Source organism: Pygocentrus nattereri, chromosome 4, assembly GCF_015220715.1.
Source record: "Pygocentrus nattereri isolate fPygNat1 chromosome 4, fPygNat1.pri, whole genome shotgun sequence".
NCBI lineage: Eukaryota > Metazoa > Chordata > Actinopteri > Characiformes > Serrasalmidae > Pygocentrus > Pygocentrus nattereri.
Genome location: NC_051214.1, coordinates 11,251,751 through 11,277,230, shown reverse-complemented (window position 1 = coordinate 11,277,230; position 25,480 = coordinate 11,251,751). Strand labels below are relative to the sequence as shown.

At 39.8% G+C, this 25,480-nt stretch overlaps 1 protein-coding gene across 5 annotated transcripts in view; it reads right to left on the bottom strand.

The window, feature by feature from the left end:
• Positions 1–13,349, bottom strand: part of LOC108427501 (interphotoreceptor matrix proteoglycan 1) — a 43,506-nt gene extending 30,157 nt beyond the window's left edge. For 4 of the 5 annotated variants that reach the window (XM_017697704.2, XM_017697708.2, XM_017697707.2 and 1 more), the window contains exons 1-3: positions 12,981–13,349; positions 10,063–10,281; positions 4,487–4,653 (exon numbers count right to left, since the gene is read on the bottom strand). In XM_017697704.2, coding sequence (XP_017553193.2) covers positions 4,487–4,653; positions 10,063–10,281; positions 12,981–13,047 — 453 coding nt within the window. In that variant the 5' untranslated portion in view covers positions 13,048–13,349. The remainder of the gene's footprint in view (positions 1–4,486; positions 4,654–10,062; positions 10,282–12,980) is intronic. The other variant, XM_017697705.2, reaches the window with a different exon arrangement.
• Positions 13,350–25,480: the final 12,131 nt, after the last annotated feature.

Sequence of the window (25,480 nt, the reverse complement as noted above, 5' to 3'; positions counted from 1 at the left end):
CAGTGAATCACAGTGAGATCCATTATCTCCAAATGGAGGAAACTTGGAGCAGTGATGAATGTGCCCAGAAGAGGCCACCTACCAAAATTCCTCCAAGAGGACCAGTGATGGCTTATCCAGAAAGTCACAAAAGAACCCAGATGAAGTCAGTGAAGGAATTGCAGGCCTCACTTGCAAGGTGAAAACTAGTAGAGGAACATAAAGCTTTGTCTCACGTTTGCCAAAAAACACATCGATGACGTCCAAACCTTTTTGAATAATGCTCTGTGGAATCTTCAGTCCAAAGTGGAATTTTTTGGAAGACCGGGTCTTAAACCCATTAATCCTGCTCTCTACTCTGAAGCTCAGGTTTAATTGGGCTATGCAACAAAACAATGATGCAAAAGACACGAGCAGGTCTACCTCTCAGTGATTCCAAAGAATGACAGTAAGGTTTTGTAGTGGCCTAGTCATCACTTAAAAACTGTGCTTTGTGTTTGGTCATGCCCTGCTTGTCTTGTGGATTTTGAATGAGGATCTGAAACCATGTGGTATGACAAATTATGCAAAAAAAAAGGAACCCAGAAGGGCACAAATACTCTTTCTCTAAAAAAGTAAAGGTCTCAAAAAGGGTTCTTTGAAGTGAAACCACTTTTGATTTCCAAATGAACCTTTCAGTGGGTCTTTTAAAACATGTGAGTTTAAAGAACATTTTGGGTTCCTCTAGCCAAAGGAAGGCCTTTCCTAGATCCGTGCATCCAGTTATTCCATTAGTGATTTGTGTTAAAAGATGGTGTTCCACAGCTCTGACAGGTAGGCCATCACGGGCCTTTCATGTTGCACTGAAAATCAGTGTCTGTAATTAGCACTGGGTATGGTACACAGGCAATTTAACAAAGCTGTGAAAAGGGGAAAGGTATTGTGATGCTGTGTTATCTGTTGCTATGGCATTTGTTGTATTGTTATTCTCGCTCCTGAACAGAAGCTCTATTATTTAACCTGCTGATATGAGGAATCTCTACCTACACTGAACAATGTCTTAAATTAATACTCGGGAAACTGGGTCCAGGGTGTAGATTTTAGAGGAGGCCTTGTTGAAGAGCTTGATATACTTAGTGTTGAGTTTAAAGCTTTAATCATTTTCTCATCATGAATAGTTAAACATCTATGTATTCATTGGTATTCAAATGGAATGTTCTACTTTGGGTTTTTAGGTATTACGTCACACATAAGGGTGTTAATAATGCATACGTCCAATATGAAATGTACTCTTTCTTATTTGTCCTCTCTGAGCTATGAATTTCACTCGACTAATTAGCACTTAATCTTTATTTGTGTACACATTCAGCGATTGACTGTTTGCTCAGTTCTAGTGTTTGAATTCAATATGCTGGAGCTTTCCTAAACATACATACTGATGTTTGTTTTTTAAGGCGTTAGAGGGTTTCAGTTCTACTCAGGTGGTAGCCAGTGTTGTCATGGTACAAAAATATAGCTTCTAAAAATCACAATTCTAGAATAGGTATCCTGTACATGAAGGAAAAGAGGGGTCACTTTCCTCAGACGGTCCTTCTGAAATACATTAGCATTGGAAAACCAACATTTTCTTACTTAACTTTTTAAAATAAAAGTTTGGCGTAGTACGTAAACATTTTCACTTTCACGTTTTATTTTCATTTCCAGTCTATATATGGAAACTAAGGTGTGGATTCACTACTTTTATGATGTCACAAAATCTGATTCATTTACATACATCGGCCTGTTCAGCCCCGCCTATTCAGAATGACGTGATAAGTGGTGTTTCAGCCTGAACTGCTCTTGAATGAGGTGCAGCACAGGGCAGCCAATCAGAACAGAGCTGAGAAAGCTCTGAGAAAGTGGTCATGTTTAAATGAAGAGCACATAAACTTGCACAAACCCTGTAAATCAAATCCATCAATGGTTTGGGCATTCAAAAGTTTGGAATCAGTGTTTTGAATAATATCAACCATGTTTTGTTGCAGACACATAAATATAACAATCCTACAATTATGCTAAAGTTATTGTAGATCATGTGTCGGGCTCCAGTCCTTGTGGGCCAAAACCTTGTAGACTTCAGCTCACTGCCACATTAGACACACACCTGATTCAGCCCATCATCATGAGCTGAATTCATTAACCTCCACAACACATTGGCCTGGAAGATCCCCAGTTTGACATGCCTGCTGTAGATGATTCTATAAAAGTCAAGAAAGCTGTAAAGCAAGAACGAACTAAGAAATTTAATTCAACTAATACAATTTCAGTGGAAACGTATGATTACACAAGCGAAGTGAGCTGGATTAATGCATCTGATTTAGAGTTTATGCGAGTATGTACTGTTGTAAATCATTTTTAATGTGATCATCTCCTTCATCCCTTATAAAAAGTACCTTGAAGAGGCTGATATACATCAATGACCCCTGTTCTGATTGGCTGCCCTCTATTGCACCTCATTCAAGAGCAGGTCAGGCTGAAACAATGCTTATAACTTCAGCATGAATGGCTGGGGCTAGTTTGCCCTAGGCTGAATTGGCAGATATATGTAATTATACAACAGGTAGTTTTGGCCATGCAAGCTAATTGGTGGAGAAGCGTTCTAACCGTGCTGATATTTTGCCATAGCAACATGGGTTTTTCAAGACGTCGTAAGACGCCGTTGCTAAGGAACGACTTTGATAGGAGACGCTCAAGCCATTTGAATGTTTTTACTTCTTACCTCACGCACAAACAGAAAATGTTTTACCTTTAAGATCACATTTGATGGACAGCTGATTTGGTCAGACTCTGAAGATGAGACTTCACTAAATTCCCAAACTGTCATCACCACCGAGCCGCTTTTCAGTCGGCAGCTGTGGCAGAAGAATAGCTAAACAACCTGGAATCAGCCAGAAATTAACCGAATACCACTCGCCAAACATGTAGTCTGATCTGAGTTTGACCAAATTGGACTGAGCCATAAAACTGACGCAAAAAAAAAAAACCTGCTCAGTGGTGATGACAGTTTGGGAATTTAATGTAAGGTGCTGGAGAACAAACTGCTGGCCGGGCAGCGACTGGGCGGAGCTCGTTACTCTGACGTAGCAACGAGCTGCTTGTTAAGGAACTATAATTTGGTGGAAGGAACTGAACATTAAATCAGATTAAACGCCACGTTCATGGCCCAGTTTATTAATATATTACTTTATTTATTAACTGTTGTATAAAAGCGATAGAACTCTCGAGGAGTGTGTTATCACTGTAACATCACGGTTGTGTTGATCACAAAATCAAAGCCGTGATGTTATTTTGTGATAACACACTCCCTCTTGTTTTCTATTGCTTAAATGAATTGTATTTTGTGACATCACAAAAAGAGTGAATTTAAAAAGTGCTGTTGTTGTAGCATTTCATTCAAGTACTTAATCATTTTTCATAGTAGCCATAAAATTGTGAAGTTCCCTTTTTTTTTTAAACAATTAGAAAATGTTGGTTTTCCATGAATTTGGTCTTTTAATATAACAAGAGATTCCAGACTTCTGAACAGTAGTGTAAAGATGTGGAGTCCTAAAATGTCAGGCCTTATGAATACATGCTTATCATTCCGGACCGATGCTGATAGCGACAATAATGCTTGAGATTTGGTTGAGATTCAAATGTTTTTGTTCCTGAATCTCCCTCACAACAACCATAACAAATTATAGGGAGCCTGTAAACAACAACAACCAGTGCATAGCATTGAGTCATTGTTTTTCATAGTCTTTTTTAAGGGGGAAAATTTCTTCATAATTCAGTCATTAAGAGCTGGTGAAATAGTTCACAATAGAGAAAATTACTGAATCATTCCTTTACAGTGATGGTGATAAGAACCAGAGGTCATTACATATACAGTGCAAATATAACCATTTTATTTACTAACTAAAAACAAACGGTGAGCCAACATGTGTCTTCCGAGTTTATATGTAATGTTGATGATGGTAAAATTGTGGAGAATTGGGTAAAAAAAGAGGTTTTGCAAACTATTTTGCTTTAAAACCACCTGCATGCACCTCTGCACCATACAACTATGTCTTAGATGAAAAGCATATATCAACCCTATCCTGAAACAATGTCTCAGGCAGCATATTTGTAGTCAATTCATGTAAGAAGTTCCTCTGAGGGAGATTTCAGAGATCCAGACGTCTGGTTACCATCACAACGACTGTGATTTGTTTCTCTAGAGTGGAGTATTTCACATCAAACCACTCTGAAGGACTTTGCTTACATTTTAAGTTTTATTCTATTCTTTGCCCCTCATTTCATTTCATTCAAGTAGTTCATCTTTTTTATAGTAGCTATAAAATTTTGGAGGTCCCTCAGTTGAAGTATGAGGGGTTTTTGCTCTTCAATAACGTTGATGGAATATATTTCAATGGAAATGTGTGTGATTTACAAAACCGAAGAAAACTGACTTCTCATCTTCGTGGTCAGCACTTGTAAAAGTTATTGTGTTTCCATGGGAGCTACTCACCCTGTACACCATGTCCATGTGCTCTTCAGAGCTGCTGAAGTTCTGGGCCAAGTCCGAGATGCAGAGTGAGTCGTGCTGACACGTATGGACCCATTTCTGATATTCACTGGTGCCGGGAATTCTGTCGAAAAAGATCCGGAATGCCTCCCATACCGCCTCCTGGCATACTGTCAGAGTGAGATGAGAAATGATGAGGTGCTAAAATCACTTCTAATCACTTATTCTGTTCCTGCCACAGGCCAACAGGCACCATCTTTTAAACTCCAGCACAACAAAACCATGTTTCTGAACATGAATTATGGAGCATGCGGTGCTCATACTTCACCCTGACCATGTTCATTTATTTTATATTCAACTGCCAAGTGACGTTGGATAAACACTGACAAGAAAATGATATATGGAGTGCTTTCCTTTCCCCCAAAAAGATGAGCAAATATAATTTCCAGAGGATTCACAGAGAGAACAAGTGATTAATAGGGGTTTTGTTTGCTCATCCACTGTCGAGTTTGCAGATCATTGTTACGCTGTGTAAGTTCACAGCCAAACACAAAATTTCCACGATTTGGACCTGGGGTGGGCAATATGGTGAGGTAATATTGTGATGGATTATGTTGCGCTCAATTCATTTCATTTAACAACAGCATCTCTCAAAGACAGATGAAGACCAATTATAAGGAGGCTGTAAACAACAATGACCAGGGTAGTTTAGATTATACTCATTGTTTTTTTTACTGCCTTTCCACCAATCAGGCATAACATCAGGTTGTTTCCACGCTCCTTGTTCATTTTATCACTTTATAGATCCACAGATTACAGACTGTAGTCTATCTGTTTCTCTGATACTTTGTTACCCCTTTTACCCGGTTCTTCAGTGGTCAGGACCCCCATGGACCCTCACTTAGCTGGTACTATCGGGGTTGTGGATCATTCTCAGCACTGCAGTAACACTGACGTGATGGTGTCTTAGTGTGTGTTGTGCTGGTATGAGTGGATCAGACACAGCAGTGCTGCTGGAGTTTACTCTCCAGCACTTAGACACTCCTACCTTGTCAGTCCACCTTGTAGATGTAAAGTCTGAGACGACAGCTCATCTGCTGCACAGTTTGTGTTGCTCATTCTCTAGTCCTTCATCAGTGGTCACAGCACACTGCCCACAGGAGGCTTTTGGCTGGATATGATTTTTGATTGGTGGACTGTTCTCAGTCCAGCAGTGACACTAAGGTGTGTAAAAACTCCACCAACACACAGTAAGACACCACCACCACTTCAGTGTCGCTGCAGTGCTCAGAATGATCCACCGGCCAAATAGTACCTGCTCTGTGAGGGTCCATGGGGGTCCTTATATATATATATATGTAGTCCTAATAGCATCATATATCACCTTAGATCAAAGTGCTTCAATGACAATACAACAATAAAACAAATATAATTTTTTTTTATTATTATTATTGTTATTATTATTACAAAAGTAACAACCAGGAATATGTACAAAAAAAAGTTAGTAAGATACGTCTTATTAAAATAATGTACTTACGTTGCCTGTCTAATCTCAATTGGTCGTTTTGTTTTTTTGGGTGCATAAAAGCAAGAAGCTGCCTCGCTGCATCTTTTCCTCTTGGCTTTTGCAACATTAAGCAGGCCTGCAGTGCTGGGACTTAAAGAGTCTGGGTTTACAGTGGCAGACAATCCATAATGTTTGATGCTGCTAATCTATTTAATGACCAATAATATTTAGTACTATCCAAAATGAGCAGTGAACCTACACGTCTTTTCAGTTATTCTACATAATGTTGATGGTGGTAAATAAGTGATAAATCAGGAAAATGTTTTGATGGGGACTATTTTGTCTTAGAATATCCTGCATGGACTTCAACATTGTGAATGAATTTTAAAGAATGTGTTTTAGGCCAAAAGCTTCCCTCAAAATGACCATTAAACAGTGTCTTAGACATCAGGCAACGCATTAGCAACAATTTCATGTAAATTTTTTCTTTATTCATCTTTCCATAAAGTAGCTTTTAAAGGTTCAGATCAGGTTGAGGTCACCATCACGACAACCATGAACATTTTTGATTTCTCTAAAGTGGAGCATTTCATGTCAAATGACGCTGAAAGACTTTGTTAGCAACTGAATTATGCAGAAATTCGGAATTCCCTGTTTGTTGGTGTGTTTTGTTCCAAGTTCTTAGCAAATCTCAGATACACTATATTGTGATCAAAATCATGGCCATGATTTCTTTATATAATCACCCTCCCTAGGGAGTACCTACTGCCCCAATGGCCCAGATCTTATTTTGTATTCTCAGAGAATAACAAGGTGATTCCTTTTAGCTAAAGCTGGGAGAAAGTAAAAAAGGCAGAGTTAAAAAAGCAGAGAAAAAAGCATGAGAATGGAAAACAATGGCATCTTTATGTGGGCACTGAAAGGCATTGAACGTGGCTGGCATTGACGCGGTTGTTGGCTCGCTACTGCATCTGAGCACTGTTGGATGACAGAAGCACTTCTTCCTCCACCTCCTATGAACATCGCTGAGATAAACGTTTATTTTCACACTGCGAATATTACAGCTGCGATGTCTCAGCCTCTTTAATGCGCTGAGGAGTTTCATTTGCGGCCCCTCCGAGGCGAACAGGGCACCCTGCAGGTTACTTGTCTCAGGAGGGATTGTATCTGCAGTACAGGCTGATCTCAAGCATGAGTATGTCCATCCCGCTGTGCCATATGTGCTAAAAGTGTGCGTCATGGCTGTCCATGAGGTCCAGTAAGCACTGTAATTGTCAGTGGTGGAAGAAGCACACAAACCATGTACTTGAGTTAAAGTAGAGATACCCAAGATACAATATTACTCCAGTAAAAGTAGAAGTTCCTCCCTTTAGACCTCAACTTGAGTAAAAGTACAGAAGTATTTGCCTTCAAATGTACTTAAGTATCAAAAGTAAAAGTACTAACAGATTAATTATGGCATAAATGTCCTGTTATCATTTTTGTAACAAGAATTAGTGACGCTGATGTCTATTAAAATTATCATAAGCACAAAACACTGAAGGCAAATTATTTCCATTAGGTAGAACCGAGTGGCTCTGAAATGACTTTTTGTGAACAACCAAAGTTTTAGTTTAAGATTTAAACTTAATCACAAGATTAAATTTTATAAAAGCTTGCTTTAAAAAAGTGCGTTTTGTATAAATTCAGAAAAAAAGACACATCAGTCACGACTGCATATGTGTACATATTTCTATATTGTGCTCTATTTACACAAAGTTAGGTTAGTTCATCATTTATGTTGAACAGACTCTCCCAAAATATTCCGCTGCTGCTCTGATGTTGAACCGTGTGCTTGCACTGGGTCGGTATGACCAACAGGTCAAATCAAGCTCAGAACAAAGTGACCGCTGTGCCCTGATTGGTGTTCTTGCTTTGCACTTCTTTTGTTTTGACATGTTACATTTTTATACACACAGAAACCAAAAGGAATGACAGAATGTAGTGGAGTGAAAGTAAAAAGCCAAAATGGAAAAACTTCAGTAAAGTACAGATACACAAAAAACTACTTAAGTACAGTAACTAATTACATTTACTGTCCACCACTGGTACTTCTAATGAAACTAGATTCATGTTTTTACTGTAGGTTTCAGCCTGATGGGGCCGGTCACTATGTTGGATTTTAGGCCGGGCTTGGGCCGTTTTATTTTTTCACATATAACAATGGGCCCAGTTTGGGTTTGTTTTCTTATAACTGCTTTTTTTCACATTTAAATTAATTTTAACACGTGTGTGTATTTTTCCTCTCTCTCTAAGAATGTTATAGTCTACAGCTGTGTTTGGAATAACTCTGGAGCTGGTTGCAATGGGGCTTATGCTTAGTCATTCTGGACGAAACTTTGAGCATTGCACCAACCGGTCCTAAGCTGAATTTTCACTGGACTCTAGCTGGGAGCAGTTGAAAATGCAAACCTTTTCTAGGCTCATACCTTAAACAAGCTAATTCTTCTAATTTCTCACAACAGCTAACTTCACTAAATTAAAACGTATGTGTATCAGCAGTGCATGATTAGCTATCTATGCTATGAAATATGCACAAAGCAGGCATATTGCTTTGTTCAGAATTAGTTTAGAAATTGTTGGATGTCTACAAATACCTTTTCCCCCATTTTCTTCCATGCATTTTGTAGCCATCTTGTGAGATAAAGTCCTTGCCTTGCCTATGCTATGAGTAGAAGCAGAGTGTTTTCAGCAGAAGCAGACTTTCTGAGCTGTGGCCTGATCAGGGGTGAATCAAGAGGGAGAGGGCCACAAACCCCTTAACACATGTTTGGATAGCTGTGGTTCAAAAGGTTGAGAAATGTTACTTTTGCATCCAGTCATTGTTGTAGTCACACCTTGGTGTAACTTTGGTTGGTGCAACGGGCATAAAGTCCTCTCTGAAAAATGGTCTTAGCTATGACCAGCTTAGCAGTCAAGACTGTCTTGTGAATGTGGATAAACGTGCTCCTGAATGGAACCAGGGAAATTCAATGGGACATCAATAGGAATGACATGATGCACTGTGAAAGGGTTTGGTGGAAGGGTCATCGCAAATCCTTCACATTGCTTGTTAATCTCACAAGTGTGGAACTTGAGCGCAGTGGGTCAGTTGATTAGTATAATCATTACAATCAGCAATTCCATAATAAATAGACTGTAAATACTGTTTCGGATACTGATTTCAACTTTATCAGTACTAGTTGAGCCAGGCTGGGTCTCAAAGTCATGGGCTTCAATTTCATGAATGTGCAGACCTCTACTGTACATACAGAGGTGATTTCAATCATAGGGATTCCATGGGATTTCAACCCATTAAAAAACGGAAATACTATAGTTGAAATTAATGTAGGAGTGTAGGCTAAACATCACAGGTGTTGGGAGTCTAAATAAATTCAGTAGAACTACAATTTAGCAGCACTCAGATCAATATATTTGAAAACATGTTTTATTATTCAAAAATAGCCACCGGAAATCGGTACATTTTTAATGTCAAATGAGTAATGGAAGCAGCCTCTTGAGCTAATAAGCTAAAATCTGTCTAACTAACAAGAGTAGTTAGTTTAGTTCGCAGAAAAGCCGGCCAGAGCTGGCCTCGCTTGATCTGTCCAGGCTATTGCTGCATCCTTAAACAGGGATTCCAAAATTTCCGCTTCATTAAAGTATCAAGATGTAAACTTCGAGTCGTTCAGAGTAGTTTGATGTGAAATACTCTATTCTAGATAAACCTCCTGAATCAGAACTGTTCACAGTGGTGATGATAGGAACCAGATGTCTGAAGAGTTCAATGTCTTAAGAGCTACCTCACAGAAAGCAACTGTATGAAATGATTACAACTATTGGCCTGAGGGTTTGTTTTTGCCAGGATTTTGGACCCCGCTGTATCTGTCTGATTGCTGTGAACATCCTCAGACTACATTGTCTTGGGAATACAAGAGGGTGTTCTACTTGAATCTGTTTAACTGCACAAAAAAACATGTCCCATTTTATCCCACCTTCACCTACATTTTCCACATACATATGATTTTCCTCTGGTCATGAGGGGAACTCTTACCTCTCAGTTTGTAGTAGGCCTGATGACTGGCTATAACTTCCCTGAGGGTCTCCTGGGGGCACACTTTAACCCCTGAGTGGAAAAAGGCTGACCTCTTGGTGCGATGCCTCTCCAGTTCAAATATGGACCTGATCCTGGATGCCTGCTTGGATGAGCTCAGCAGTTCAACCAGGTGCAGAGAGCTGACAGCCTCTGCTGCTTGGCTCTGTCTGTTTCCTTCTGGAGCAGAGAAGCAGGCATAGATACTTGTCAAACACAAACCAATGGCTACATTGTGCATGCATGAGAAATGGAGATGCTGGTGCACAGGTAAGGAGCTTGATATTATAATGGACGGCCTTGTGCTCAAAAAAGATTGTTCTGCACGTCCACGTGCAGGATGGCACATTATTAGCATGTATTCTATTTATTATGGCAGTGCATGAGGGGGAAAAAAAACACATGGTAAATGCCACAGTGGGTCGCATGGAGAGAGCGAGAGAGAGAGCGGGAGAGAGAGCTCATCCATCAGTCCTTTCACCTCACTGGCAGCAGTAATTATACCCCTAAATGATACAATGTTGCTGCCTCATGTTGGCAGTCGCCAAGGAAACAACAAAGATCAGAATCCTGCTTAAACGCCATCCGTACATTTCCATTCAATTCAGATACCTGACAACTCCCAGAAACTGTGCTGAAAGCATGCTGTAAATTGACCTATTTGAATGTCATTTGGTAGACATTTTAACGCTATCTCGAGGGGGAGAAACGTCTCTCTTTATTTCTCTTTTTCATTCCCATCCCCGAGGGGTGAGGCAGCCCACTCACAACCGCTGTTGTTCTTTCCAAGAAGGCAGCTTTCTGTAAACAAGCCTTGATTGGTTGACAGGTGGCTGAGCCATCATAGAAATTGCCTCGGACTCTTGATCGATTTGCGGCATTGAATATGTCAGTGGGATCAGAGAAGAGGAGGCAAAGAGGATCCAAGAGAAAAGGACAAGGTTGAGAGAGAATGCTGACCAGGTGACCCATCTGCCATTCTGACAATGGGCTAAATATCAAGATGGCGGCATTAGGTTAATAGGCAGCCTGCGCGGGAGTCAAGGCTGAAGAAAAATCAATCGCGAGTACCCAACCAGCAATGAGTCAGCCCATAAGGACGTCACTAATACCTGTCAATCCATCAGCACTACTTGAAAAGATTAACATTTAGATTGCATATGCTTAGTGGCTTCGGGGCTTCGTGATTGTCAAAGGCTAAATCAATTAGCAACAGTCTTTGATAATACTTTTAATAGAAATGAGTTTGAAAAAAATCTGGTTACATTGACTTTCAATGTACATTAAGGAAGTTTCTTCCTTCTGTAAAATTGCCATTTGGTGGAACAGTTTCAACGGCAACAGTATACTAAACCTATTATTATGGAACAACTTATGGCAACCTAAGTGTATTTTTGAGTGATTTTTTTCAACCATCTTCTGTTGTTCATAAGTAGATTTAAGTGTGTAATTTGCAGACCTAAAAGTTAGTACATTCGGCATATGTTATGTACGGTTATATGCAAAAGTTTGAACGCAAATTAAGCGAAAATAAGTTTACACATTCATAGAGAACAATGTTGGCATTTTCCTGACAATTTCAGAGCACAATTTCTATTTATTTGCTGAGGAAAAAAAAATCTAAACTCCACCTGAATCAAGCCAAACACCTAAAGTGGAGGCCAAGAAACCGTGTGGACCTGTGTATACTACTTGACATAGATCATCTGAATTGATGGAAAGTAAATGAGAACAGATACCTGCAGCTAGCACAGCTAGCAAGCGCCCACTTGTACATGCCAGCTATGCCCATGCTGTCAGAAATTCTGTGCCATCCTCAACCAGCTTTGTTCTCAAGTTTATCAAAAGCCTGTTATTGTTACATTAACCTGTTACTTACTCGAAACAGAAAAGGCTACAGGTTATATTAATGTGAATGTTTATGGTCTGTTTAGCTAGCATGCACACAAAAAGATAAGGGTTATGTTAATCTGACTCCTGTAGTACTATGTTTACTGCACTTGCTATGGTTAGAGTTAATATACTGCCCTGTTTCAAATGCTAAATGCTAAAAAAAAAAATCATATTCAACAGAAATGCTCATCCCTACTACAGTGCTGATGGCTTGTATGGGCAAGTTAAGCAAATGAATCACAATATATAATCCATGGTAGGTTTCATTCACTTTTAGCAATGCTAGCATGTTTATCTAAAGTTGTCCTTTAATCTAATCTTGTGTCATTGGACTCCCTGTTGTGCTATTGGCCAGTGCAGTTGTGGCCTTGTAGCACATTACTATGTGGTCCTGCCAGGACATTACGCAATATCAGCAGGGCTGTTTTTGGATCTTTAATGTATTCTTGGTACACAGGAGGACAAAGCCATGTTAGATGGGTTAATCGAAGCCTTTGAATGCATGCAGTGTCAGTGAATGAGAAGAGACATTCAGTGCTTCGCTGTTCTCAAACCTAGCAGAGTTTTTAAGGGATTGCATAAGATTGTGGGTAGATTGAACTCGAAAGGCTAAAGCACTACCACATGATGCAATCTGTAAAATCAGCTCCCTCAATTGTGATCAAAAGCACTAGTTATAGGCCTACTTTGCAATTGCAAAACTATCTAAAGGATCTCTTATGAACGTCTTTGTCAGATTCTAGGCAATTTTAGAGTGTCAGGGCTTCAGATGTAACAAAGCACATTAAACATGATATTTTAAGGTTGAAATAGCAATAGAATAAAACACACGTTGACCAAAAGGCAACTACCCTTGCAGGTTACTTATTTATAAATAACCTTATTTATGGTTTAGATACAAAGACGATTAATGGTAAATTTCTGCAATCTCTTTAAAGACTAATTAGTCTTCATGTAAGTACATTTGCACAATGCCAGAGTCTTACCTTTGGTAGCTATTACTGGTACAGCAAAGAGGAATAGGCCAAGAAGAAGTCCACATTTCAAAGGCATGGTGCCTTGAGCTGTTGCTCGGATAGGAAAAGCAGGTTGTAAAGTCTTGTCTACCTCAAGTAGATCTCAAGGGATCGAAGCCGGCCATTGGAGCAAGACAGAGACTGGACGTCTGCAGGCGAAACTGTGAAACTCAATCACATTGGTCTCAATGCCTCAAAGCAGTAGGTGGTAGAAGGTAGGAATTTCAGGATGTGACAGGTACAGCGAGAGAGGAAGCGATCAAAAAAGCCCACCTGAGGCAGGGGGGTGTGTATGCGTGGCCGTTCTCGAACAGCCACAAGCCTCAGCGGCGAAGTTAAAAAAGCAGGCTCTGTTTTGGGAATAATCTGTTTATCTGCTGCTCAGACATAATCCCCGCTTTACCCTGTGGACCACGCCCGCGTTATCCTTTTAGTGGCTTTCTCTTTGAGCACCTGTCGGCCATGGCACTGTGACAGCTCTGACAGCTTCTCCTGGCACCCTGACCCACCGGCACTTGGGCTTCTACCCTTCCAATACCCTGGCCCCTGCCCATGGGCTCCAACACCTACCATGCCCATTAATAGACTAGCCTTTAGACTTTATCGCCTTACCACAGTTTTCTGGTTCAGTTTAAGGCCCTACTTTACTGACCACCGATGGCTGCTGAATTTCTTGTTCTTTAGTGGGCAGAGCAGCAGACGGTTGTTGTGTCTCCTCGGGGGTTTAAGCAACGTCTTTTTCACTGGAAGCAGAAAAAAGAGGATTGCTCTTAGCGGAGGCGTGCTAATTTAAGCCTGCTCAGGCAATCTTCTTATGAATCCTTTCAAAGAGATATGCAACATCAGGCATTTATTTAGAATTTGATAACGAAGTCTGACAGTTTCACACATAGTACATTAGGCACTAAAACAGGGAATTTGCTATGGTCACTCAGTATCAGCTCAAAACCTCTGGCATTACTACACTTATGTCCACCTTATCTTTCATATGACCACTGTATTTTAAAATTATGGCCAGAATATCTAGTTAGGGAACGGAATGTATCATTCATTACTGTTTTAGCTAAGTCACAGAAAATGTGCTTACTTTTGAAGTTGTCATTTTATGTTCCATTAAATGCCTCTGAAGTGTTTCTGGGAGACTGTACAGTTTGTGGCTGTCTTTACAGCTTAGTGAGACTGAAACTATGGTAAGAACAGGACTGTTACGAGCCTAAACCTCTTTTGAAAACACAGAGCAACTCCAAAGGACATGAACATAGCTTCACAATCTCTGCTTGAAAAAAAAAGTCCAGTTGTTATTTTTAAAATCTTCGCCTATAAAATCCAACCAGATGAAGATCTGCCAGTTTAACATCACTGTTTGCTGCTAACAGACTCTCTTTAACAGGTTTACGCTTTATATTCTCTGTAACTGAATATATTCTGCCTTCACTGGTATAGGATGAGCAAGTTACCATAAAGCTAACTGGCTAGCAAGCTAATGCTTAAATAGTAAAAGACAACAAGACGTCAAGTATTCACAGAAAAAGCCACTTAAAAACAGACATACAAACTACACAATATTTATTTTTATGCCTGATAAGACAGCTAGAACCAGCAAAAACAGCATGTGTTTTGATGCCAATACGATGGTCAGCTAGCATGACTATGCTGGGGTTACTAGATAAACCAGCACAGACCAGCATTGACCAGCTTGAAATTATTGTTGGTCTGTGCTGTTTTCTTTCAGCAGGGGAGCTAAAATGTCTTCATTTCAATCTAGAGCTGATATCAAAATCCAACATAATGCTGGGCTAACCTCACTATCTTGCTGCTAGCATACCATACAAAGAGCATTACAATATTGTTTTTTTTTAAGTGACGTAACTCATTTTACATGAAACATTGCTGTGTGATGCCATCACTTTACAGTTGTATTCCTGTACTTGAGAGTGTGAACTAAATTTTTAATAAATAATAAACAATATGACTTCATTAGCATGAGTTATTGATGTTGGCTATAGAATCCTCTGACTAAAGCGATCCACTTTTAATGCACAATTTAAGTGGAACAAGAAAATTTGAATAAGAAGTTGGCATCAGCTAAGATGGAGTTGACCCTTAATTGTCAAGACTTCTGAAATTCACATTTTTGAGGATGGCCAAATTACAAGGAGAAGGAAAATGAAATATCTCAAAAGCACCTGTTGCAAGGCAATGCATTTGCTGTGTTGTTGAGAGGCATTTGGCACTTAAAAATAACACACTTTATCAGCCTAAGTTAGCCAGACAACAGGTTGTTATTGTTCAGAAGTGCAGCATCTGTTATATAATACTGCTGTAAACATCTGTGTGATAAGGTTTTGATCCTGGCTATTTGGAGTAATTTGGGAAAAGTATACAAATCCTTTATCCTGTATGAATCAACCAGTCAAATCACGCACTCATTGCATTACCAGACCTCCTCTGTTAAAACGAATCCAACTTGAATACGACTTTTAATATACTGACCTCAGAGCTTTGTCCTTTGCCGGTGTTGCTTTTTTATTTTTATTGTCATTATTTGGGGCACTATTTTTAACATTAAGGCCCACAACCTATTGTTATTGTTCAGAAGTGTGGCAGAAGTGTGGCGCCCAATGATGTTTCAATATGTGCTGTATGGGGTAATTTGGGGAAATTACACAGATCCTTTATCGTGTACATACAGTATCAGCCAGTGAAATCACTCACAAATTACATTACTGGACCCCCTCTTTTAAAACTAATCCAGCTCCAATAGGGCTTTAGCTGTCTGATTTTGATTTGTGCTTTATATGAAAGTGCTGCTTTTGTGTTAACTTGTCTTCCTTGTTAATATGTGTGGTCTTGCTATAGTTTTGTTTGCTTTGTACCACTGTAGGGTGTTGGATGGTATGATAAGAGCTGTCTGTCAGCAATAAGGTTCAACTTCATGTCTTGCCATAGGACATAGGTGCAGTTAGAAAGTATACTGTTTGGCCACTATATGCCACCAACGCAGGCCAACACAGTTCCCCCTGGATGACATCAACAGAAATATTTATTGAAGATGTTTGTTTCTAGAACCACAGGTAACCGGAGTATAGTTGGGTTTATCACAAGCCCCAGACAATACAGCTTTAAAAACCACGGTGCACAATCATGACCACCAACAGCTAGGTTGGGGCCCTTCAAACATTTCTGCCCAGGGCGCTGTAACTTGATCCACGCCAGATCTTGGGATCATCAGTTACACATGGTAGAAGCTCCTCGAACCCACATCCTGGTGGCAGGACTTATGTCTGCATTTACCACTCTTTCTTCAGCAGACGAGACACTCGAGGGCCTGAACGAATCAATCATCTCGATTTTCTGCGATACATTTTTCTTTGTCGTAATCGACAACCTGTCAACCTGGTAAGCTCAGGCATTTATCTCTATTAAACACTCAATAGTGCCATTTTCATGCAACACCTCTCCAGCACACGTCTCCAGGATGACATTTGATGAAGTGCTTCTGAAGCCCCCCCCACTTTATCTCGTCTTACGCCTGCTGGCCTATTCTCAAAGGCTGCGTATCATATGGAAATGAATCCTTTATCCTAAAGGATGTGATAAACGAGAATCTTCTTCTAAAAAAATACTACAATTTCTGAAATAGCAGAATGGCATTATTTGTTCTTCAAACAGAGAGAGAGAGAGGTGCTAACAGAGTGTTACGGACAGTGCCGCCGCCGACATCCTGAAGCTTCGTCTGAATGCCAAATGGCTGTGTCACCAAATGCTAAAGCGCCTGACGTGCCCGTTTCAGAATCCGTGGATACACTGACGTTGAAGAGAGAGAGAAAATCATCTTGTGTACTGTTTTCTTCTGTGTGAACACATCACAGAAGGCTTTGCAGTAAACGTTCGGACGTTGAACCGCATAGCTGACAGCTGTTTAATGTACAGCTTTATTAAAGATGAAAATTAAGATGAAAATAAGTGGAAAAGATGTCTAAAAAATTGTATCTCATCCAAAATGAATCTGCACAGACTCACCAGCGTCTGTCAACTGTAAAAATTCACAGATCAGAGCAAACACACTAGAAGAACTAAAGTTAATCCCAACATTCACACAAACGCATATCCATGTGACTTTTAGACAGTTATGAACTATGATGTGGATTAAACTCAGATCTGGCCCTTTTAACTACACATATTCTACATTATTTAAAAAAATCAAATGGACATAGTGATCTGTCCATGCATTGACTGCATGTAAGAATATGGTAAAATATATGGTAAATATGAATATGGTAAAATAAACACAATTCTTAATTGTATCTGCAGGACAGTTCTGTTCTACAACTACCAAAAGAAACATAGAAGCCAGCATCACTGAAAACCCATCCATTTCCCAACAACCAATAGTGAGGATCTCTGAGTTATACCCTCCCATTGTGAGCTATGGAGTTTGGAGTTATGCCCCTCTCATTTGGAGCTTTGCCAGCATGCAGTAATATCTTGAATAAATGAATTAATTTCCTCTACTACACAATAAAATCGCAGCTGTGACATGGAGGGGCTTTGAACCTATAACCTTCTGATGATGCTTAGATCATTAGACCTTTTTGTTCAAATCAAAAGAAGCAGCATCAGGAGAAACACAGGTCTGGCTCAATGTTTAGGTCTCAAATAAAAAAAATGAACATTATACTATAAAAATATGATGACAATAACAGATCATTCACTTACATTCTCAGAAGACACATCCTTCACCACGTTTTGACTGAGTTCTTGTTCAATACTCTTTCAGTACACTTGTAGTCATCAGATTCATCCACTCAGGGAAGGGGACTGAAGCACAACCCACATTAAAAAATGTTCTGCACATTGCATGGAATTATGCATTTCCACCAGAGAGGTCTCTAAATCCCCAAATTTGGGGGATTAAATAATTTAGTTTTAATGCACATCCAAAAACAGATTTGTAGCGTTAATTTAAAAAAGTAAGTTATGTGACTGGCTTAGTTTGGGTTTAAATTCATTTCAGTTATGACAGACAGTTAGATGTACGTCGTTGTTCAGTTAACCTACAAACTATATGTTGGATTTTGACAACGTTGTTCAGGAAATATGCCATATTTCCTCAACACATACTCCATCTGCTGTATTTGTAGTGACCCGTCGATTATAGTTACATTAACTAATTTTGATCAAAGTTAGCTAAAATACTCCTTACAACAGATGATGCCTTAAGTATGGTTATGTCACTTGTCATGACAAGCTGATGTAAGTATCATGAAGCCTTATGAACAGTCCCTACAGTAAAGTTTTAACAAACGTTAGTCTTCTCCTGTTACTATTTTGGAGATACTTGTTTTTTAATAGTGACGAGATGTCTTCTGACACAAATTTAAAAGAATCTCTTGTACTTAATACCTGCTTTGACGAGAAATAATCTGTTTTTTTTACTTTTTCGCAAGATTGTAGTTGAGAGTGTGTAGGTTCAAATAGAGGCCCATGGAGTTTAAAAGGTTAAACAAATTTGGATGTCCAAGGACATTCTGGGTTCACTGAGTTTCCTTTTTCTGTGCTTACATGAATGCTCATGACCTACAGTTACCCCATCCTGAATGCATGAACGATAAATATAGATTTTTGCCTATAAAGAGATGCAAAAAGACTTCCGACATTGGTTTGAAACAGGTGTAATGTATCCAGTTAATCTCTTCAGCCTGTGAGTACGCCATACTATGTTAGCATAGCTGTAGCATTACCACTAATCCTGTCTTTGTAGTCTGGCTTTCCTCTCAATATAACCTTCCTTTGCTAAAAATAATATTTCCCCCCTGCTGGCTTAATCCCCATGCGTAAACAAAGGTCACCCATGGCAAAGGGCTTGGGACTTTTACCAAATGGGAAAAACAACTGGGCAGTATAAGACATAGTAATCCTATTGTGCTCTCTATTTGATTTGATCTGAAGACTGAAGAGGCCTCCTTCTGTGCGTGAGTGAGAGACAGAGACAGGGGAAAGGAAGGGATCAGAAACCAGCAGGTGTACTGGATTGGTATGTATAGTATCTTTCACAGGCCTTCTGCAGGTGGTGTATATTGACCGTATTAACAACATTTCCAATTTTTTTCCCTTAAAGCAAAGCTGACCTTAAACAGTAACTTCATGTTGACGGACTATGAAGCTGAATACATTTTTTATTTTCATTTGTAAATTCTAATTTTTCTCAGTGTTGGTGAGAGTCTTAAAGCTCCTTCACTGAATGTTGTCACACAAGATCGTCACGAATGCTTCCTCAGATGCTTGAGATTTTGTCTGATAGTTTGGAGCTTGCAGCTTGATTTTTTAAATACTTTCATGCTGGAAATGTAGATGGGGGGCATTATCAGGCAAAATAATCCCAAAGAAAACTATTTTACTAAATTTGTCACTGTTTTTTTACCACTACATATAAACACTCAGAGGATGTGTAGGTTTACTGGTCATTTTGTACAGTAAATACAATGGCTATATTTTTAGAAATCATTTTTACATCTAAAGAATTGTACTTGATGGGAATCGTTTTTGTGTAATTAAATAGTTAAGCTATAAACATAGTCATTCTAAGTGCTTTGATATGAAATGCATTCTAGAGAAACCTATGGAGGCAAAATTGTTCACAGTGGTGGTGAAATGGTCATACATGCAATGCTTGATTGCTGCCAAAATTTTGAGATAAAGTTGTTGCCTAAAACTTTTTTTGTTAAATCCATTCATTGTGGAGAGGTGTTGTAGAGCATTATTTTTTATTTACTTCAGCAGATTTTACCACTATTTTACCATTTTCTACAGCTTCCACACGAGCTACAAGTGGTGCCTTGAGGCCTGCGTCCAAGCCTGGGGCACCCACAAGAGCCACAAGAGGCACTGTGAAGATGGTGCCCAAGCTCAGAGCGCCCACAAGAGCTGAAATATGCAACTTGAGGCCAGCGCACAAGCCCGAGGTGTCGCCTCCTGAGCCCCCCTCCTGTCCCAGGCCACTGCACTACATTTTACATTCTGAAACCACCCATCTTGCCTCATGTGTCCTTCCTCCTTCTGGGGTAGTGTACGGTATGCTGCGCTGCCTTTTACTGTAATTTGACGGTTTTCTTAGTTCAACTAGTCATTCTGATATGTTTATCACCATACTAATAGCAGTAAATAAACTTTATTAACTATTTCTGTAAAATAACAACAGCAGTGTTCAAATACAGTATATGTATGGTTTATTGGTACATTTATTTTAAAAAAAAAAGAATATTGATCATTAAATTTTACACCATTTTTTATAGTGCACTGCAAACTACCATTTTACATCCAAAACCCTCTTAATGAGTTTGTTTACATCTCAACACATGCAAAATTGGTGGAATTTCCCTTCCATAAGGGCCTTAAAGGCTTACTTGCTGCTAGAGACTCCTCAGGTCTCTTCAGGTCCATCACAAAAACACATGGCTGACTTCCAGCAGAGGCAATGCCCCCTGTAGTTTCCCTGTAGTCCTCTAGTGAGTTTGCAAACACTGTGACAGAGAGACTGTTTCCTCTAATGATCTCCTGGGACTGATGAGCAGTTGCTCAGGTCAGTATGTCCAAATCCTGCCCCAGAAGTACCTCTGAGCTATGCTTTTTAGCATATCCATGCTGTTACTCACTAGTTTCACTCTAAAACACCTGTAAAGTCTACACTGATGAGCTGGTGAGAGGGTTCAGGTGTTTTTACAGCATGAAAACACTAAAATGTCCTGGACTAGGCTACTTCAGGACCAACACTGCTCTCAACACACCTGATCCTACTTCTCAGCCCATTAATAGGCAGGAATTATTGATAATGGGCAACACATTAAAGTGCCAGGCATTAAATGTGCAGGGTTGTGGGCCTCCAGGACCAGGGTTGAGAAATACAAAACCTTAGGTGACATGTCTGCTGAGGGCACATCAGGCTCAAGAATGTTCAACACCTCCCCTACTGGCAAGTACAGAAATTACACTGCTTGTTTTCAACCCCTGTTCATATCTCGAGGCAGAGTGCATTACACGCTGTCCGATTTATGTCTCCACACCAAGGGCAAGCACTTCTATGCTCCAGCTCTGCTAAACAGACACCGATCGAAAGTAATTATCATGACTGGCCTCAATGGGACTCTCTCCGCAGTCTCCCTTACGAGGCCAAAAACTGGCCATTATTCCAACTCACTCCATTGTGATGCAGCCATCAAAGAAAAGATTTGCTTTATACCTTTTTAATTGCCCTGGCTCTTTTCTTAAATAGTCCTTATTAGAAAGCTCCTATCTAACCTTTCGTCTGATCAGGCAGAAATTAGTGGAAGTCAGTTTGAATGGGGACAGCAATTTAGTTGCCTGTTCACTTTTCTCCCAGGTCTACTATGGACTTAAGCCCCTCTGAATGCTTTGGTAAGTTCTATAGTAGGCTAATCTTTCTGTGGATTAGTGTGTTTGGGTTTCAAAGTCAAGATCAGGTGGGATTTGAACCAACGCCCTGCAGCTTAAGACTCTCCCACAGTTTAAACTGCCTGAAGAAAAAAAGAGAAGGAGAAAAAAAAGACAGAAGCAGCTGCTAAATAATCACTGTGTTTCACTTAAATACCTGGCATTTGCAGACTGTTATGGGTGGGTGAAAAGATGAGTTATAAGGTCATTAAGGTCTTTGAACTGTAATACCAGGGGTGGCCACTTGTTGGCAATGCAGAGTTAAACATACACACACACAAACACACATGCAATTGAGGTCTACCATGAATGAGAAATATGTGGCTGTTGATGACCTGCCTGCTTCCTGGACATTTATGCTTGTGGCATGTTCAATAAAAGAGCACTATATTTCCTGTGTCATCATCTTCCTGTGATCACAGTGGTGTCAGAAGTGGGATACAGTTGTGATATTTAAAAGGCCAAATTCCGGTTTCCAGTTTGAATGTATGCTGTGCACGTTTGGCTGATGCTACTCGCTGGTGTTTTTGTTTTTGTTGTCGTTCACATTCTCTTTCCCTTTGCAGAACTATTGGTACAGATAGTCCCCAGTATCGGTGGACTTGTCTCTCTATTTTGGCTGAACTTAAATGCCTCAACTGTCATGCTCGCTTGATTCTGCATCATATAATCTATGCAGGACACTTGGAATTGCTCCACGTCCACGTTATATCCCAGTTCAAAAAGAGGACCCTCATTTAGCTATGGGTGTGATGGCTCTGATGCGCGAATCCCGACTATGTGGACATATAATCGTGCTCGGCAGCGTGACAGTAAAGCCATCCGTGGAATAAATCATGGCCATCTTCGTCCACTTTCAAAGCTGGTTGAAACTTCCCTTCCCTGCTTTAACCTCGCCCATCTTAACGCACGATCCATAACCAATAAAGCCTCGTTAATCAATGACCTCATGACCCAGAAAAAAGTGGATATATTTTTTTCTCTCAGAAACTTGCCAACAACCTGGTGACTGCTTACATTTAAGCATGCTGACACGCCCAGGCTACAGTTATCTATCAAAACCCAGACTGAAAGGGAGAGGAGGTGCTCTGGCTGTAGTTTATGATTCTTGTTTAACGGTCAAAGAACTTTCACTACTCAATACTACATCCTTTGAATATATTGCTTTGAAGGTTGTTTCCTCCACACCTCTACTCTTGCTGTTAGTTTATCGTCCTCCCAAACCTGCTGCAAGCTTCTGGTCTGAACTCATTGAACTTCTCACAATCATCTAATCTTTTTGCTCTGCCATGTTTTAGTGTGTTTTAACTTGATGCAGCATGTTAATTTTCCAACTCACACTCATGGTCATACTCTTGATTTACTCTGTTCTACTAGTTTGAATGACATCTATTTGGTTCAGTCTCTGGTAACTCTAATCATAAGCTCATTGAATGTAGTTTTCATATTTCTACTCCTCACCCCTCCGAGAAAAGCTCTGTTGTCTATCGTGATATTAGGTCTGTCAAAATCTGTTTGCTACTTCTCTTCAGTCTTCAGCCCTATCTGACCTGCATAATCATCCCCTGACAGTATGGTTTCCCTTAATAATGACTCTATCTCTGGATTGCTTAATGATTTAGTCCTTTTTAAGAATAGACTTCTCCCTGCCACCCGCTCATGTACTTGGTTCACCCCTGAACGTAGAGTGCTGAAGGCCATTGGGCAGCGTCTTGAGCGCTGTCATAAAAGACTGGTCTTACTGTCCACTCTCTACTTTACTGTCAACACATCCACAAGTATAGGGATGCCCTTAATGCTGATCGCTCCAACTACTACTCCTCCATTATAAATAATGCTGAGTCTTGGTCGAAAACACTCTTTCAAACTGTTAACAAACTCCTCCATCCTCCTGTGTCAGCATGCCTCCATTCACTGAGCAATGTCAGGCTTTTCTACATTCCTTTGAAAAGAAAATTAATCAGATCTATAGTTTCTTTCTTTCAACTTTTCAGTCATTTGCCTACTTTGGACACAAAGCTAACTTATTTCACACCTACTGACTCCTTCTCTGCCTCTGAACTCAGCACTAAGTCTTATGCTTCCTCTTGTCAGCTTGACCCTGCCCCCAAACCCTCCACTCAAAGCCTGTTCATCTGTAATCAACACTCCAATTGTTACAGTGATAAATTCATGTCTCTCTTCTGGATTTTTCCTACTGCCCTTAAAACTACTGCAGTTACTCCTATACTTAAGAAACCTGAATTGAACCCGACTTCTCTTTCTAATTACAGACCCATCTCACACCTTCCATTTTTGGCTAAAGTAATGGAAAGATTGGTTGCTTCCCAACTCCAAATACTTCTCAGTGATAATGCCCTCTGTGAGCCATTCCAGTCTTGTTTCTGTACTCATCACAGCACTGAGACAGCTCTTCTGCGAGTAGTTAATGATCTTCTCTGTTCTGCTAATAGTGGTTCTCTCAGTATTGTCCTTCTCTATGACTTAAGTGCAGCATTCAATACTGTTAATCATGATGTTCTCATTTCTTGTCTCTTCTCTACTGGTATTACTGACAGCGTTATAGTGCTTATCTTATCTTATCCTATCTGCTCTTATCTTACAGACAGACACCAGTTTATCACGCTATCCACACAAGTCCTCCACCTCTCCTGTTACATGTGGTGTCCCTCAGGGCTCAGTTCTTGGACCCCTGCTTTTTTAAATCTACATCTCACCCCTAGGCAAGATCATTCTTAGCCATGGTCTTTACTTTCACTGTTATGTTGATGACATTCTGTCATATCTCAGTGTACACACATCCTCAGATTCACCTCCCAACACACTAATCAATTGTATTTCTGATTTAAAGCTCTGGATGCACAGTAACTTTCTTATACTAAACACTAATAAATAATTATAAATTATAAAGTCTTACTGGTTGACCCTAAACCTTTACCATCAAAATCATCCAATTTTTCAGTTAGTATTGATGGCCTGCTTGTTAAGCCTGCACTTATGGTTAGAAATCTTGGTGCTTTACTCGACCCATCACTTAATTTTGATCTGCATATCAAGTCCCTCACTAAGACTACATTCTTTCATTTACGTAACATTGCTCATCTTCACTCGTTCCTGACTGATAATGATGGAAAAACTTTGGTTCATGCCTTCATTATGTCCCGTATTGACTACTGTAACTCTCTCTTTGTTGATCTCCCTGTAAAATCTATTCAAAAGCTACAGTACGTTCAGAACTCTGCAGCTAGAGTTCTCACCCATACTAAGGATTCATTCTCTTTCATCTACACTGGCTACCGGTCCCGTCCCATGTAAAGTTTAAAATTGTACTACTCACTTTCAAAGCCCTGCATTACCTTGCCACTACCCCCCCCCTCCCAAATATATAGGTCAATATAATTTTATAGTCTTTCAAAACATTTTCCTCTAACATAACCACACCTTTATTAGTGCAAAAACCACTGATAGTTCACACAATCTGAGGAAGGAAAAACATAACCCCCATGAGAATTTTGATATTTTCTGAAGCTTTAAATTACTGGGGTCAAAATGACCCCAAAGGTACGACATGTTAGTAAATTTGAAGATAACAGGTTTATTTCCTCTCCTATCGATTATTGCAACTTGCTGTATTTGAGTGTCTGTCAGCTTGTCACACCTTTGACTGATTCAAAATGCAGCTGCGAGGCTCCTGATGGGCACAGAGAAAATGTTTTATTCAATTTTTATAGCTCTTCATGGCTTTACTCTGACCTACATCTCTGACCTCCATTCCACCTTCCAAGCCCTGCAATTCTCCAAACAGTTGTTTTCAGCTATTCCTGCTTGCAGATGAGGTTCAAAGGTGACCAGACCTTTTATGTTGTTGTCCAAAGGCTTTGGAACTGTCTCCCTTTTTTTTTTTTTTTACAAAGGCATAACCCACAATAGATATTATTATGTTAAAATGGGTTTGACTGCCCCCCCAAAGAAATACACTGATTGTTTTATTTTGACAGTTGATTTTAATTTTATTGTTG